This window comes from Falco peregrinus, chromosome 11 (assembly GCF_023634155.1).
Source record: "Falco peregrinus isolate bFalPer1 chromosome 11, bFalPer1.pri, whole genome shotgun sequence".
NCBI lineage: Eukaryota > Metazoa > Chordata > Aves > Falconiformes > Falconidae > Falco > Falco peregrinus.
Window position 1 is genome coordinate 1,678,705 of NC_073731.1, and position 15,169 is coordinate 1,693,873.

General features: G+C 37.6%; 1 protein-coding gene across 3 annotated transcripts in view; it reads left to right on the forward strand.

Annotated features, from left to right (window-relative positions):
* The window catches only part of ACYP2 (acylphosphatase 2), a 42,310-nt gene extending 27,877 nt beyond the window's left edge, over nt 1-14,433 (forward strand). For 2 of the 3 annotated variants that reach the window (XM_055815938.1, XM_027783303.2), the window contains one exon: nt 13,471-14,433. In XM_055815938.1, coding sequence (XP_055671913.1) covers nt 13,471-13,585 — 115 coding nt within the window. In that variant the 3' untranslated portion in view covers nt 13,586-14,433. Of the gene's footprint in view, nt 1-7,548; nt 7,707-13,470 lie in introns of all 3 variants that reach the window. The other variant, XM_055815936.1, reaches the window with a different exon arrangement.
* The last annotated feature ends 736 nt before the right edge of the window (nt 14,434-15,169 follow it).

Consider the following 15,169-nt stretch of genomic DNA (forward strand, 5'->3'; position numbering starts at 1 on the left):
GACTTGGATTTTTCTTTAAAACTGAATCTACTTTGAAAATACAAGGAAGGAGTGCAATTTGAATGTTATATAGTAGCATCATAGAACAGATTTAGTAATTCTTTATCATATTTTACACAAAATCCCCAGTTTCAAGAGCATGTTACTTTGGAGCAACCTACAAAGTGATTTCTGTAGGAGCTCATGAGTGATTCTGTTTATATATGTCCTGTTTGAAAATGTGCATAGTTCTTTGTTTCTCTTGCTTCCACATTTGAGCATATGGATCAAAGTGAATCTTTTATTCATCTTCACCTCTCGCTTGATCTTCCATCATACACTGGAGATGTTCTGTCTCAGGTTTTACCCCTGGTGTGAGGCTTTACTGTGTGTCCTTAATTCCTGTTATCTACAAACTACCCAGAAACCAAGTAAACCTCATCAGGAGGCTTAAGGTGGTGTCCTCATCCTCCATGGACTCTTCTGCCAATGTTCATGCAGGTTGTGGTTGTTTTTAGCATAATAGTGAAAACTAGAGGGTGTGAATGCTGATGTGTTGCAGAGTTTTGCTGTAATGAGTTCTTCTGTCTTTAACTGTGCATATTTAGGCACATTATTACTCTACATACTTGCCTATTGCTCTTTGCTACATGCAATTCTCCTTAAAACAACTTGTTTTTCCTGTCCTTTTTGCTGATAAGTAGTTCTTTTCTATCTTGTGTACCACTAGTTCATAAGGAAGCATTGGCAGCTGCATCTTTGCATTAACAAGGACCGATGATTTTTGACTGTCAAACTTGGTCATGGAGCAAAAGGCAAGCAGCCTAAGTTAGAGCTGTGTCCACAGTACTCAGGTTGTGCCATGGAGCGTGTATGTGGCAAGGCAGCCTTGATTTGTAGGGGTAACAGTAATAGAGATAAAGAAAAATTGGAAAGACAATGATTTTCCCACACATAAATGAATTGAAAAGCTAGCTGTTACTCCAAATTAGAAGTGCTCTTTGCATCCCCCTTAGCGTCTATGTTTGGGTCTGGTGTCCAGCCAGGTTTCTATCAGAGTTGTGTGGCTGTTCTATTTAAATGAAGCAACTTTGAACTGCTTATGGTTCATGTTAAAACTACAGCCATGTAACCATTTTTGTCCCATGTGCTCATAGTAAATGTAATTGTAATAAAACTATGCATACAGATCAAGGTCTGAATTGTTTATGCATAGTTTTCTGTTCTGGTAATTTGTCTTCATTTGAGTTCTCTCTGTTACTTTTTTTTCTCTCCACTGTATTTTTTTTTCTTAATCTTGTAAGGGTTGTGTACATGTTCAGGTAAAAGAAAGTTTTTATTATCTTCCAAATGCCCTGTTGCTTCAGGGTTTTGTCTGTTTCCTAGCTGGCATTTGCTCATACCAGTGGTGTATCAATTGTATATCTGGGAAAAACTCATGACTCTCTTCCTAAAAAAACCCATGGGTTTGCATTTTGTGAAAGGTAAGAAACTTGTCATCCGTTTATCCAGTTCTTGGATGTTGTCCAGCCTTTCGGATACGTCAGTGCTGTGGGTTTTGGAGAGAACCTGCTCTAGCAACTTGAGTGATCTTTCTTTGTCTCCAGACACAGGGAAGGAGCAGTAGATAGGCCCAGTGCTGTAACTTAGGTTTGAATATATGGAGAGGAGTCTTAAGGTTTTTTTCCTCAATCATCAATTACAGTTTTAGTTGGGCAAGATTTTTTGGCTTTGTTGGTTTATCACTTTACTGCTGCTGTAAGAGCAAGACAAAGCAGTAGATATTAATATTTAATTAAATATTCTGAATTTCAAATGTAATCGCACTGCTTTTTGTCTGGATTGAAAAAGGTGTTGCCTCTTCAATTTCACACTGGATTTCTTTGTCTGAGAAGCTGAATCCACATTTCATTAACTACTTAATCCTCGAGTTAGTTATATTGTATATTTGTTTCTGAGTGGTGAATCGTGACTAGCCTGTTAGCATTCAGTATTTATCCTTTTGTGCCTTTATGAGGCGCTGGTAATTAGCTACAAAATCTAAGTTTTGTCAAGCATGATATTAATGGCATATTTGTACATAATACATTTCAATAAAAACAGCTGCTAGTGAAATTACTATGATTTTTTTTGTAGTTCTCAATTCATGTTACAAAACATACATAGTCCCAGTAGCAGTCTATAAAAGTGATCAGAAACAGATCTGTCTGCTTTAACTGTCTGGGCAGAATAAAATATCAAAAGAGCAGGAAGAAAAGGAGTGAAAATGGCATAAATTACAGAAAACAAATTAGATACTTGATAGTTCTTGATGACACCTGGAACTTGAAGGAAAGATGAAAATATGGGAAGACTTACAAGTTTAGGAACATATTTATACTTTGCCTGTAATTCTTACCAAGCATTTCACAGAATTTCAAAATCTGCTGTACATGAAGAAATTACACCATATTACTCTTACTCTGCTATTATTAACTACCTCTGAGAGACAGTAGTTAGGTCGCAAGGTGTCATTGCCTGAGCAATGCTCTTGAAAATCTAAAAGGTGATATGCTTAGTTATATAATCAGCAGAGAGCTGACTTTACCTGACTCTTACTGCTTACTTAAAACCTTAGTGTTTCATTATTAAAGCATACATTCTTAGCTCACTGTCCATAATTCTTCTGAAAATGTGTTTTTAAACAATTGAATGGAAACCAAACAATTTATTTGGACTAGAAAACATTAGAGAAACTCAGATATTTAGCTAGGTGATAACCGTGTGAAAAGAATATGCAGTTACCCTAAAAACAGATCAGTGTTTTCTAAAATTGAAACTCATTGTAGTGGAGAATATTGCCCAGCTCACTGCACATTTAATGAGTTTGAGCAGTGTTTCCTGGGTCTGTTAGTGTGTTAACCCAAAGCATCTTTTTTCCAAATTTCCTCCTGATGCACACTTTTGCTGTGGTACCTTACATCATATGAAGCATATGTGACAAAGTTAAAACTCTGTGCAAGTCAAGGTGCTCATTATTATTCAGAATACCTGTTCAGGAATATTTGACAATACTATAGACCAATTGTCTTCTAGAGATGGTTTCCTTGGTTTGGGCTTTTTTTTGACGTTCATTTTTTGTAAGTAGTTGTAGATCTTGGTTTAAATTTTAACAGTGATCAAGTCGATCTCGCCATCTTCATTAGAAGCGTTGCTGTTGACTGTAGTAGAAATAAGATGCTATCTTCAGTAGAACTCTGCTTTTATTCTAGTTTTTGAAGTCTGAAGCTGTCAGTACCAAAAAAAAAGTACTGATAAAGGGCAGGCTGTAATGAGTCAGCAGGAAGATGTCCAAAACTAATGGAAAGTGTAGGAGGAAAGATCAAGCACATTAACCTCATAATTAAAACCAAATAAAAATAATCCATAAATCTGCTGGTTTGCTTTCTGTAAGTGGTAACTTTAAGTAGCATGTACCGTAGCTGCCTTAAAGGTGATAATTTGGGATTTCAAGTCTCAGTTTATTTCTGTAGAAAAAAAAGATACATAATTTTTCTAGAAAAAAGTATCTTCTCTTTTGTCACAGTTGCAAATTGTTGCACAGGAAGACATTTTTTTTATGAATACTGCAAGAATCGGGTTTAATAAAAATATCATGTGGCACAGGAACCACTGAATAGCAAGAACATGCATCGGATCTTATTTCAATAAACATTAAAAGCCTTGTTAAAATAACATTTTTACACAAAACCATTGAAATAAAATATGTGTTCGTGCTCTGATAGCTTCCTTATATAGCTTGGAGCTTTGAAGTTAAGTGTTTATTCCTACCAATGAGTATATTCATAATGACAGTTTATACCACAGAAATGGACTTTGCCATAGGCGTGCCTGCAGCACTGTTGCAACTCACATAAATCTTTTTTCTATTGAGCTTTTCATGATATTGATAGAAAGTGTAAAGCCTAACAATCAGAGATGTTACAAAGCCGATTGAATAATGTAGACACATAAGAAATCAGGTAGCCTGTGCTTGAGAATTGTTTTTGGTTCTCTTACTCAAAATCTCAGCTAGTATATGCAAGATACCTGCTATCAGGGTATTTGGGATGATGGCTTCAAAGGCTTCTTCAGATTATGTATTTAATACCTACCTGCGAAGATAGCCTGTGTCGTCTTGTGAGCTTGAGACCAAAGTGCCCACAAGTGAAATGTTATATCTATGGAACTTAAAAAGCCAGTAGAGAAAAGCAGTCTTTATATTAGAACTTTCAGGAATGGTATTTTTAATGTATGTGAAGTCATAAGAAAAACATGAAGAAGTAATATGCTAAAGAATGAAAATAATTTTCTTGCTGTAAATGAAATACAGTTCTTTGGGATGTGACAATGTGGGAAGATGCAGTCAGTTCCATAAGGTGTCTGTGCCCTTCCCTCAGGGACAGCATGCCAGAGGCTTGGTGTGTCTCACTTTTGTGCCTCTGCTGCCTTGGGCTGTCTGGAGGTTTACCTCAAGGCAGATGAGACAGGCTAGTCTTTGGGAAGTATGTGACTGTTTTTAAATACAAGATCTATTTCTGTTATTTATAGAAACAATAAATAATACATATCAACAAATCCTAGTTTTTGTTAGATAATCAGTTGTGAAGGGGATTTAATTTCCAGGGACTATTATATATGCATCTAGTATATGATGGGTACAAGGTTACCTTTGTTGTAAGCATACCATGCTGGGTTTGCCTCAGGAGCACGTGCTTGAAACCATAAGAATAAAGAGCGTAATAGCTGTAACGTCCTTATGTTAATCTTTTGCTTCCTCCTTAATGTAGCTATATTCATAATGCAAAATAAAATAGAAAGTTAAGTCTTGACAACCCCTAAATTTTCTCATTGTGTAAAATTTAAGCAGACTATTAGCTAGTATAACCTACTTGGTATTTTTCTGAACGGTTGTGCTCTCTAACATTAGTACAACATTTTCCTGTTGTTTTAATTTGTATACTAAAATGTCTACTATGTTATATCACAGTTGGTTTAAAAAAAAGCTCCTTGAGATTGCAGGTTAAAAAGATGGGTGTAACTCCTTCCTTTAAGTGTGCAATTTAAATTAACAAATTAAATCATGTAAAGTCAGTGGGAAAAAATGGAGCTGAGCTAACTGAATGCTTAATAAGAAAATTTCAAAACACTTTAGCGAGCTATAAATAAAAATAAAATTCTCAGTTGTTACATGTTTTTCTGTCAACAGCATCCATTTCTAAAGGGCAGACACGTGTGTGTTGCAGTTATCTTTTCTTTAAAGGTAATTTGTAAGTCCCAGCATACACTTTGGTACTATTAGGCCAACTGATCAAGGTATGTGAAATACCAACACAATCAAAGGAAGTATTTCAGCTTGGAATTGCTACAGCTGAGATTTTTGTGACAATCTGAGGGGGTGGGGTTTGTTTTTTTACTATAAAAATAGACAGGCAGATGTTTTGTGCATTCAAAAGCAATTGTACATGTACTTCAGCATGAGGAACAGCTGGACAACAAACTGCCTAATCTGCTCCCATGTGGATGCTTATATAAGGTTCTTTGGAAACGGTCACTCCTGCATATTTTGAAGTGAGCCAACCTTTTAGCCTCTGAAATATTCAAACATTGGTATTCTAGGGAAAGGTGAATTCATATACAGTCACTGCAACGCTGGATATGATAAATATTCTCACTCAGACTTGCTCAGTGCTCTAGAATGAAGTGCTTTAAAAATAGTAATGCTTCCCTTTTAAGATACCTCTCTTTTTTTTTTTTTTTTTTTTTTTTTTAATTGGAAATTGCAGCTTCTCAGTGAGTCTTCTTGTTTTTCAGTCTTTTGTCTATCCTAAGTACTTTGTAAAGGAAGGGAGACTTCTGAGGAAAGTAGTAAGAATCCCAGTGGTGCTTGAAGGAATTTGCTGTGTTTTGGTCTGGTGTTATTTCTAGTTCTTGCATAATAAATTAATCTGTATTTTTCTGTGTGAATCTGTCTTCTGAGAATTGCATAGAGGATACAGCAAGCATGGTAATGTAAAATGTAGGGGCTGGGCCTCATGCAGCTTTTGTCTGTCTTCCTTGCTGAACCTTGTTACCAGAGAACAGAAAAGTGTTGTCTTCAAAATTCTTGATTGCATTTGTTATCTGGGCTTCCTTTACTGTAGTGGCTGTTTTATTTTTACCAGGCTTATAATGAAATGGATTTTAAGTAAAACTGAATTGGTCAAGGTATGATGATTCATTATGGTCATCCAATAGGGTTAGTTTTAAATGGCCTAGGTAAGGGTTTCATTAACTTTTTTAGGTATAAAATTGATGGTCAGCAGCAATAGTACATCACTCTTTGTTCAACTCTATAATACAGCTATTTGTTTTAAATACAGTTTGTGGGTGATGGGTGCTAGTCAGTTTCTAAGCATTAGAATGAGTTCATCTTTTCCAGGGGCCTGAATTGGTACAGCAACGGTTCCTCTTCACTTAAGCTTCCTGTGGCCTTAGATTTAATAGATGTGGAATAAGAAATAACTTCCAATTGCATTCTGTATAACGGAGTGGGGTTAGCCAAAATTCCTAGTCTGCCTTGTGAGCCAAATTGTACCCTGTAGAGGCAGACATATTACAAGGGGAAAATACAATAAGCCTTTTAGCTGCTTCTGGCTTTCTGGTATGTTTACTGATTTGGGAAGATAGGACACAAGCTTAACAGGAAATTCTCTTTTGTCTTGTACTTTCTGTAGGTCAGTGTGGATATAAAAACTGTTTTGAGTTACTGAAATGGCTGAATCTGGTTTTACTTTTCATTTACTTCTTTACTCCTCTTTGTTGGAACAAATTTCTGCAACATTGCTTATTTTTTTCTGATAAGATCTATAAAAGAAGCCAAATGTTACTTGCCTAATATGGTTTAAACAAAGAGGTATTTTGATAACTTTTTAATAAAAATACACTTCTTATGATCTCATGTTTAAGTAAATAATTGAATTTGACTTGAAGTTTTCAAAAATGGTCAATGGGAAAACCCACCACAGATCTTTGCATTGTATACAGGAAAACTTCAGCCTTGGTTTCATTCATTCTGGGATAGTTCCTACTCTTTAAGAGGTGAAGACATTTAATATAGATTTGATATGAACAATAAAGTGAACTTGAGGTACATAGGGTTGAACTCAGTGCAAATGCAAACTAGTAATGATCATTTTTACATGAAAAAATCTTGCCAATAACATACACAATGTGGTGAACAATACCATACAAGTTTTTTCTCAAGTTTATAAATAGAAATGTGACACCCAAAGTTGTATTTGGAGCTTATTCAGTATTGTCACACAATTTTTTTAACATATCGGATTCTGCTGATTTGCCCTTGCTGTGGATATTACTTTCAAATCATACCTCAAAGAAAAGCTCATCATATATTCTCTAGAGAAATACTGGCCTTGAGTGCAGCAGGGTTTGATAGAAAATGAAGAAATATAAACAAATTAACAACATTCATCTGACAGCTGTGTTTAAAAATGCAAAGTCAAACACTAGTTTTGATTAAATATCTCTTTTTCCCCCTTTCTAAAACAGTTACAGAACTTCTGCTAAATATTCAGAGGGCCAAGAAATTCCTGTTGTCAAGATGCCTGGAGGAGCTAGTGAACAGGCAGAAGCAGCAGCGCATGCAGTCTTCCCCACATCTACAGGCTCCAGCTCTATTCTGGGGCACCATGCCTACGCCTGAGCAGGTTGCTTCGTTTCTAGCCCACCTACTTCTTGGCCTGTAGCCTTATACTACTGCTGGCATTCTCTTTTTCTTTTTTGTTTTAATCCTCTGAAGTGACCTGTCACTTGGCTTTAATTTGGTTGACTGTGGTGGGGTCATCCTAATAAATGTGTTAAAATTTCCTTCCCTTCTCTTGGCCTTGTTCTCCTAGTGCTCCTTCCCCCTTCCTTTGCAGGTATCTATATGCAAAAGGCACAGCCATGCAACAAAGTGCAGACCCCTGATCTTGACCTAGTGTGGGCTGCTGCTGGCAGTGGTTTTGGTGGTGTATCAGGCAGCAGGCACAACAGTTTAAAAACCAGCCAGTGCCCTTTGCCTGAAGAGGTGCAGCACAGAGGGCTCTTGAGCAGAGCTTTAGAGGCAGCAGCTTTATGGCTTAGGTGGCTTCAGGTTTCTACCCCAAGCTAGAACCTAGTTTTGAGAGCTAATGAAAGTACAGGGAACAGAGGATGAAAGCCAATAGGAGCAAGTCGACTGTACATATTGAGTCCTCTTGACCTAACCCTGCACCAGAATATTAGTGATTATTCCCAGGATTCTCTCCAGGATCCCTCGTGTATTTTCTTCAGAACCAGTTTTCTTCACCTTACTAAGACATTGATTGCTTCTGCTAAATTAAAATGCTAATTGTGGTATGTTTTTTCAGGCCACGCTGATTCAAATCATGTCAAAAGCTGGTATTTTCAAACATGCTTCAAAGGTTTTTATCCTTCCTGCTACTTTTCTACAACAACATTAAACCCTATACATTTTGTTTCCAGATTCCTATTTTACTATTAGGCTCTGGCAGCAGGAGCAGCGGTGTAGGGGACCATGGAATGGTTCTACAGTTAGCTATGAGTTATCTTTACTATGCAGGCTACTAGAAGCTTTACCTAGATGTGAATTTCAGGTTTATAAAAATTGGTTTCAAGTAAAATGTTCCTAGCCTTTACAATTGTAGAGAAAAGCTTGAAAACAATGGCTAAAGTTCTTCCCAAAAGCTCAGAAGCCAGACAGGAATGAAAAATTCCACATTTCTTATACAAACATTTAAATATCAAGATTTATGAAAACTTGGCAGTACTGTTTAAGAATACGACAACGTTTTGGAGGTATTTTATAAATATTTGCAATCCTTGTCTATATGCTGTCACAGATGTAAATACAATCTTCAAAAAGCAACATTCTCCCCAGTATTTTATCCTAAACAAAGGGAAATAGAGTGTAAACAAACCAGTACCTTTATTTTCTCTCCTGCTAAGTAAAAGCAGACATTTCTCTTGTTCCACTGTAACTGACACTGTGGTTAAGGTGAAGAGAAACTTTCCTAAACTGTGCCCAGCTCTCCTGGTATCAATGCTGTAGGTCATTTTCAGGTCCATTTCTAGCACTATAGATGGTAAATTGCTTCAATCTCAGGATGGAATAGTTTGGATTTTTGCATACAACAAATGCAGAAGTGTCTGATCTGTACTGATGGTTCAATACAGAGTCTAGCACAGGAAAAATGGCATTGTTCTTTCACGTGCTTGCTTGGCATGCCTGCTGTGTAAAGATGCCAGCGCCTGCTTCTTCCTCCATCAGAGGTGCTGTTTCCTTATCAAAGCAGAAGATTTCAGTTGGAGAGTAATGCCAAACAAGGCTTTTATTTTAGGGAAATCAATATAGTGTAGATTTTAGTTAATAAATCTTACTCAGGGAAAACATAAAGCTACTCTACTGTCTGTAGTATTCAAAGTGCAGTGTTTTTAGGGCTGTGCTATCATTATCTTGTCTTACAGAGGTGAGGCTCCTTAAATAGTATTTCCAGGGAGCTCTTCGGAATTTGACCTGGTCATGTTTCATTCTGACAAGTTAAGTTAGGCATCTTGCAAGAAAGATGCTTGCCTGGAAAAATATACACAGGCAGGCTACTTGTGCAAGGATCGAAATCGGGATGGTGCAAACCCAGCTCTTCAGACGTTGTTTTCCAATAATATGTTGACTGGAGAGAGCCCGTTGCCTGGGTAACAAGACAGAGCCGCTTGGCAAGGTTTGTTTCAGTTAATGAAATGATAAAAGGAAAAGAATGATAGATATGGTTGTTTTAAAGCCCAAGGAGTAAGCCACCGTGACTATGGGTGTAGAGCAGGCGGGTAGGCTGGGCTGGGAAGCTGTCTCTGGCAGGCCGTCCTCACCGGGCCGAGGAAGGAAAGCCCAGAAGGGTGAGAGAAGGTGCTCCCAGTTGCTCCAGTAACAAAGCCTGGTGTGCCCGCTCTGCTTGGGAATGCTGCTCAGCTTGGTTTTGGGGTACTGGTGTGAGCAGACCGCCCAGGTGTGGCAGCGCACCGGCTGGGGTGGTTACTGGCTGGTGAGCTGTGGAGAAGCTTCCAGAAGGAGGTGGGTGGCCCACACTGGCTACAGCCAATTGTTGGGTGCCACCTGTCTGAATGAACCAATCAGGTGGGTGTTCTCAGCCCTGTGGCGGGAGTGCCAGGAGCGTTGCATGCCCTGAGGAGAGACCCCGGGGCACCACGGGACCTGCCTGGCTTCTCCCCCGCGCAGCGAGGTTGTATTCCGTGTAAATTGTAAATCATGATTAAAGTGCGTGGGGGTCGGTCTAGTCCCCCCACTGCCAGCTTGAATGGTGAGGCTGGAGCATGGCCAAAGGCGGGTGCATGAACATGTGGTACTTCAGAAATAAAACATTGTAGGAAATAGCTCGTTGGAGATGAGCTCATGTTTCATACTTGAAGCAGCGTAGCTGTAAAACATCCTTTAAAACTGAAGAGTAAGCTATATACTGTCCTGTCGCAGAGTAAAGGAATGTCCTCCTTTGATTCAGACCTACCCCTTGTGACAAGTGAGGTGGAGGCTGTCTTTTCTCACTCCGGAAGAGAAGTGGGTAGCAGCAGTAAATGTTAAAATGGATGCTATAAATGGCAAGCTAAAAAACTTCAAAAAACTAGTAATTGTAGCTAATCTCTTACATACATTGGGTGATCTGAAATTCATGACAAGTGAAATAAAGCTAAGAAGGCTGAGTGAAGGAAGAGGAGAATACAGAACCTTTTCTTAATTCAGGCCTATTGATCTGAATACAAATGAAATATCAGAGGTGACATTTTCTGCTCTGTAGATAAATGAGGGAGCTGTAACTGTGTACTATTCTTTGCAAAGACTGATTTCCTGCTTTCTTAGCTTGTAAAAAAGTGTGCTGCTTCATACTGTTCAGTGAATGTTCTGTCTCGAGCAAAGTGAGGGAAGATCAATGAAGAAAGTCCTCTTGCAAAGTGTTAGCATCTCAATGAAGAAGTGAGCCCCTATAGTCATGCAAATCCCAGGTAAGGAGCAGTTCTGTCACACTTCCTTCTCTACTTCCTACATTAACGAAGGAATAAAATACATGCATCCTATAGTTTCCATGGAGCTGAATTTTTTTATTGATTTTTTGTAATTTGTGCTTTGTCCTTATACATGTGAGAATATATGGAGTTGGCAATGAATGAAGTTTGCTCCGTGCAAAGCTTGCGGAGTTTCTTCGTTCATGCAGTGGAACTTGGGAATTGGAAGCAGCCATGGATGAATTTTGGTCTTGGGGCCAGTTGTGAAGGCTGAGCAAGGAATGTATTTCTTCTGGTTTTGTTCAGGACAAGGTCATCTTAAAAATGAGAAGAAAAGGAAGCAGTTTATTTACTTGTGGATATCACATTAGTCTTCTAAAAATAGCACAGATTATTTTAAGTATTTCAAGTACATGTTCTTTTTTCTCACTCGAGGACGTCCAACTGTATTAGATACTTTTATGCTAAATAAAAAAGGGACTTTTCTGATATTTCTTTTTAATAATATGGAGCAAAATGTACTGGTCTGTTATGAGACTTCTTTCCTTCTGTTGAAATATCTGGTCTGCACTGGGCTCCAGCAGAGTGGATAGTTAGGTTCTTGCCTTTCACTCATGTACTCCTATTCCTGTGTTACACTCCTTGCTGGAAAGGCTTCATCGTCTAAAACGGATGAGAAGGGAGGTTGTTCACAACATGAAGCAAAGAACAAATGGTGTGAAGGTGTATAAGCATCTGATGGAAATATTTATTAATTTTAGTTGCTGTGTACTATATTAAGGCTTGTCATACTTTGAACATGAGACTCATCTGGTTTGTGTTTTCTAGGAAGTCTTTCTATAAAGACCCTCTATTTTAGTGGTCAAATAGGAAAGAGCTCACATAGCTTTTTGACACTGCAAGACTGTAATCCACCAAGTGTTCTCCTAGGGTTACATTTCAGAATATGTGAGTAGAGGACATACCTGCTTTCCTAAGCATATCTATTTCTTCCTGATCAAGAGACTGTGTGTGGAGTTTCAAGAACAGTGTTGCTTGCGTAGGTTCTGAATGCAGGTGTGGAACAGTCTGTGCTAGTGATGAGACCAGTCTTATGAAGGACTGGCATGGTCTGGAGAAAATTACTTGTCTCTGCTAACCAGATAAGACATTTGAGACATCTTGTGGTGTTATGCAGTGTCAAATTGTCTAAAAAAATCTTTGTCACATAGGGTTTCTAACAACATACATTTCTATGTATAAGGTGTGTTTTATTTACTAGCTCAAGGTAAGCAACCTCTATGCACAATTCTCATTATAAAGACATCAAAATTAAGTCCTGCTGCAAGAATATTGCATTTTAGAATGCTCAGTGTGATTTTGCAAAGGATTAATTAACTGTTAATAAGACAACTTTTATGGTCTTAAATTGAAATGTGAATGAATAATGACATTTTCTAATACTAATCATAGTTGTGTATCTCTACCAGTTTATGCTTCATAAAGGTATTTATGTGGAAATATATTTCTCCTGAAATAAGGTATACTAAAATACTTTCTCTTTTCAATTTCTGAGACTACTACAACAGAAAATGCTGAGAAAGTATTTCTGGTAAATAAACCTCTCTAAGCAGTGTTGTGTGCTGCACTTGAAGTGTTATGCACCTCTGTTTATCACACAATAGCTTATCACTACTGCAAATTAGCAAATTGGTGCAGGGATAGGAATATAGTGGATGTGCATGTAGGAGCAGCCATCATACTGTCAGCTCCCAGCCTTGGTTACTTTATGGTAATTTGTGTTCAATACAGTTTTCTCATGTGCTGTGGAAGAAGGCAACCCCAGAATAATTAGAGATCGGATCATAATGCAAATACATGCAAAATCCCCACTTAAGAACGCTTGTATAAAATTGAGTATTTATTACAATTTATTATTGCTTTGACATAATTTTGATTTTTGTTTGCTTTATGTCTTTTTGGTGGTTTTGAACTTATTTTCATTTCACTTTCCACTTTTTTTTTCATTGTCAAAGGGCAAACTGGCTGTTAATTATTTTTTTTCATAATATTTTTCAGTTATGAATGGCTTTAGGTCCTTGCTATAAGTATAGTATTGAATCTGCAAAGGTGCTTGTACCTGTTTTAATGCTATTAATAAGCACTTAAGAGGGATCATTACTGTAAATCTGCTTTAGTGTTTTATCAGATGTATTTTGATGTAATATTATGTAATGCTCTTTGTAATGCTGATTCTCCATCAACAGCAAAACTGTTTAAAAAAGTAAGGGACGCAAAACAGAAAAGAACTAAACATATTTCAGGTAGTTATTTCACCAGAAGGCTGCTTCTTATGGATCTTAACAAAAAAAGGTGTGACAGGACATGAAATCCCACATGTGCCGTTCTTCATATGCTAACCCTCTCTTATTTTTCTTGCAGGAAATCATGGCTGAGTAAAGTTGGAAGCCCAAGTTCTCGCATAGATCGAACAAATTTTTCCAATGAAAAGGAGATTTCCAAGCTTGACTTCTCAGGATTTAGCACTAGATACTAACAGAAGAAAACATCACTAAGCACAAAACGTTTCTGCTGCATGAAATTTTCTGTGCCTCCTTACAGTGTCACAAGAGCATTTGGATGCTTTCTGTGCTAGAGATAATATAAATGGTCCCTGTTCACATGAAGTAGGAATTCTTAGTTGATGTAATTGAACGTTTAACACCATGAATGTCAATAGCTAGTCTCTAAAATGCCAACATATAATTTATTGCATCTTGAAAGCTAGATAAATGGTTAAAAGTGTCAGTGATTATTTGTGCACAATGAGACTTGTTATATATAACCATATGGCATCTAATCTTTACACTGTGATTCATAATTTTGAATGAAAATAATGCATTTCTGTTCTACTGTTTGTAATCTCACCAAAAATACTTAACTACAGAGCTGGACCACAGATCTATTGTGGCAGCTCTGTATTATAGATCATGTTGTTTGTGATAATTAAAATATAGTGGTAATTTAAATATATACTGCCTTAAACTAAGATTATCTAACCAGCTCTGGTTTAAAGTTCTCTATAATAACGCAGATAAGTCTTCAAACAAGATGATGAAATGTGTGATCTCTCACCCCTTTTTCGTCTTCTACCTACAGCTTGCATATGTACTGACTATAAAGGATGTTTTGATCATTTTGCTCTTTTGATGTTCTTACTAACATTGAAGATTTCAGTTATTTTCCTTGTGGATGCGTATTTGCGCCCTAGTTAAGAATGTGTGTTGGAACCTGACTCAATGTGATGCACCCACATATATGAATGATATCAAGTACATGGAAGGTCCTGAGAAACTTGAGTTATGTGCTTACAATAAATACTGGATAATTCTTTGTAGAATTGGATCTAGTTCTCATATGTAGTGCTCTTTTCACAGGCACCAAGTAGTCTGTCAGGGCCGGAACAGACCTGTATCCTCACTTCTAGAGTAATTCTGTGTCAGGATTAGTACATACTGGAAGACTTTGGTTAGATCTCTGATGTATCCAAGCGGGCACCTGTGTGATGCAGCAGTACTCCCAGTTAACCAAGTGTGATGCAGCAGTACTCCCAGTTAACCAAGGTTGGTGTGTTCATGCTGTGACGGAGGCTTACACTGTAAGTCCCTGTGAGGCGTGTGTGATAATAAAGCACATGAATACTGCAGGAATGTGACACATGGCCTCAGGTTGGCTCAGGCATGGGCAGAGCCTGGGCTGTATCCTCTAAGAATGCCCTTCATGAGGACATTTAACCTGGTATTTCTGCTAGCTGCTCTGTACCCCTGCTAAGGATAGGTAGTGTCAATTTAGGCAACATCCTCAAGTTTGTGGTTAACTTTTTTTTTAATTTCAGGAAAGGACTTAACTTAAGCATTGTGCTTTTTCATCTGTGCAGAGCAAGATGTGCATAGAAGGGTATTTCAACTACTAGATTTATTTTCACTGGGCCTTTGTGCATTAAGCAGTAAAATCTCCCCTCTAGAATTTGCAGGAGTTATTTATAAGTTGTTATAGTTCAAACTGCTCTTGACTTCTGTGATTATACACAAGAATCCTCTGTTAAAGTGTCAATAACTCTTGGTCAACTTGAATGGTAAAT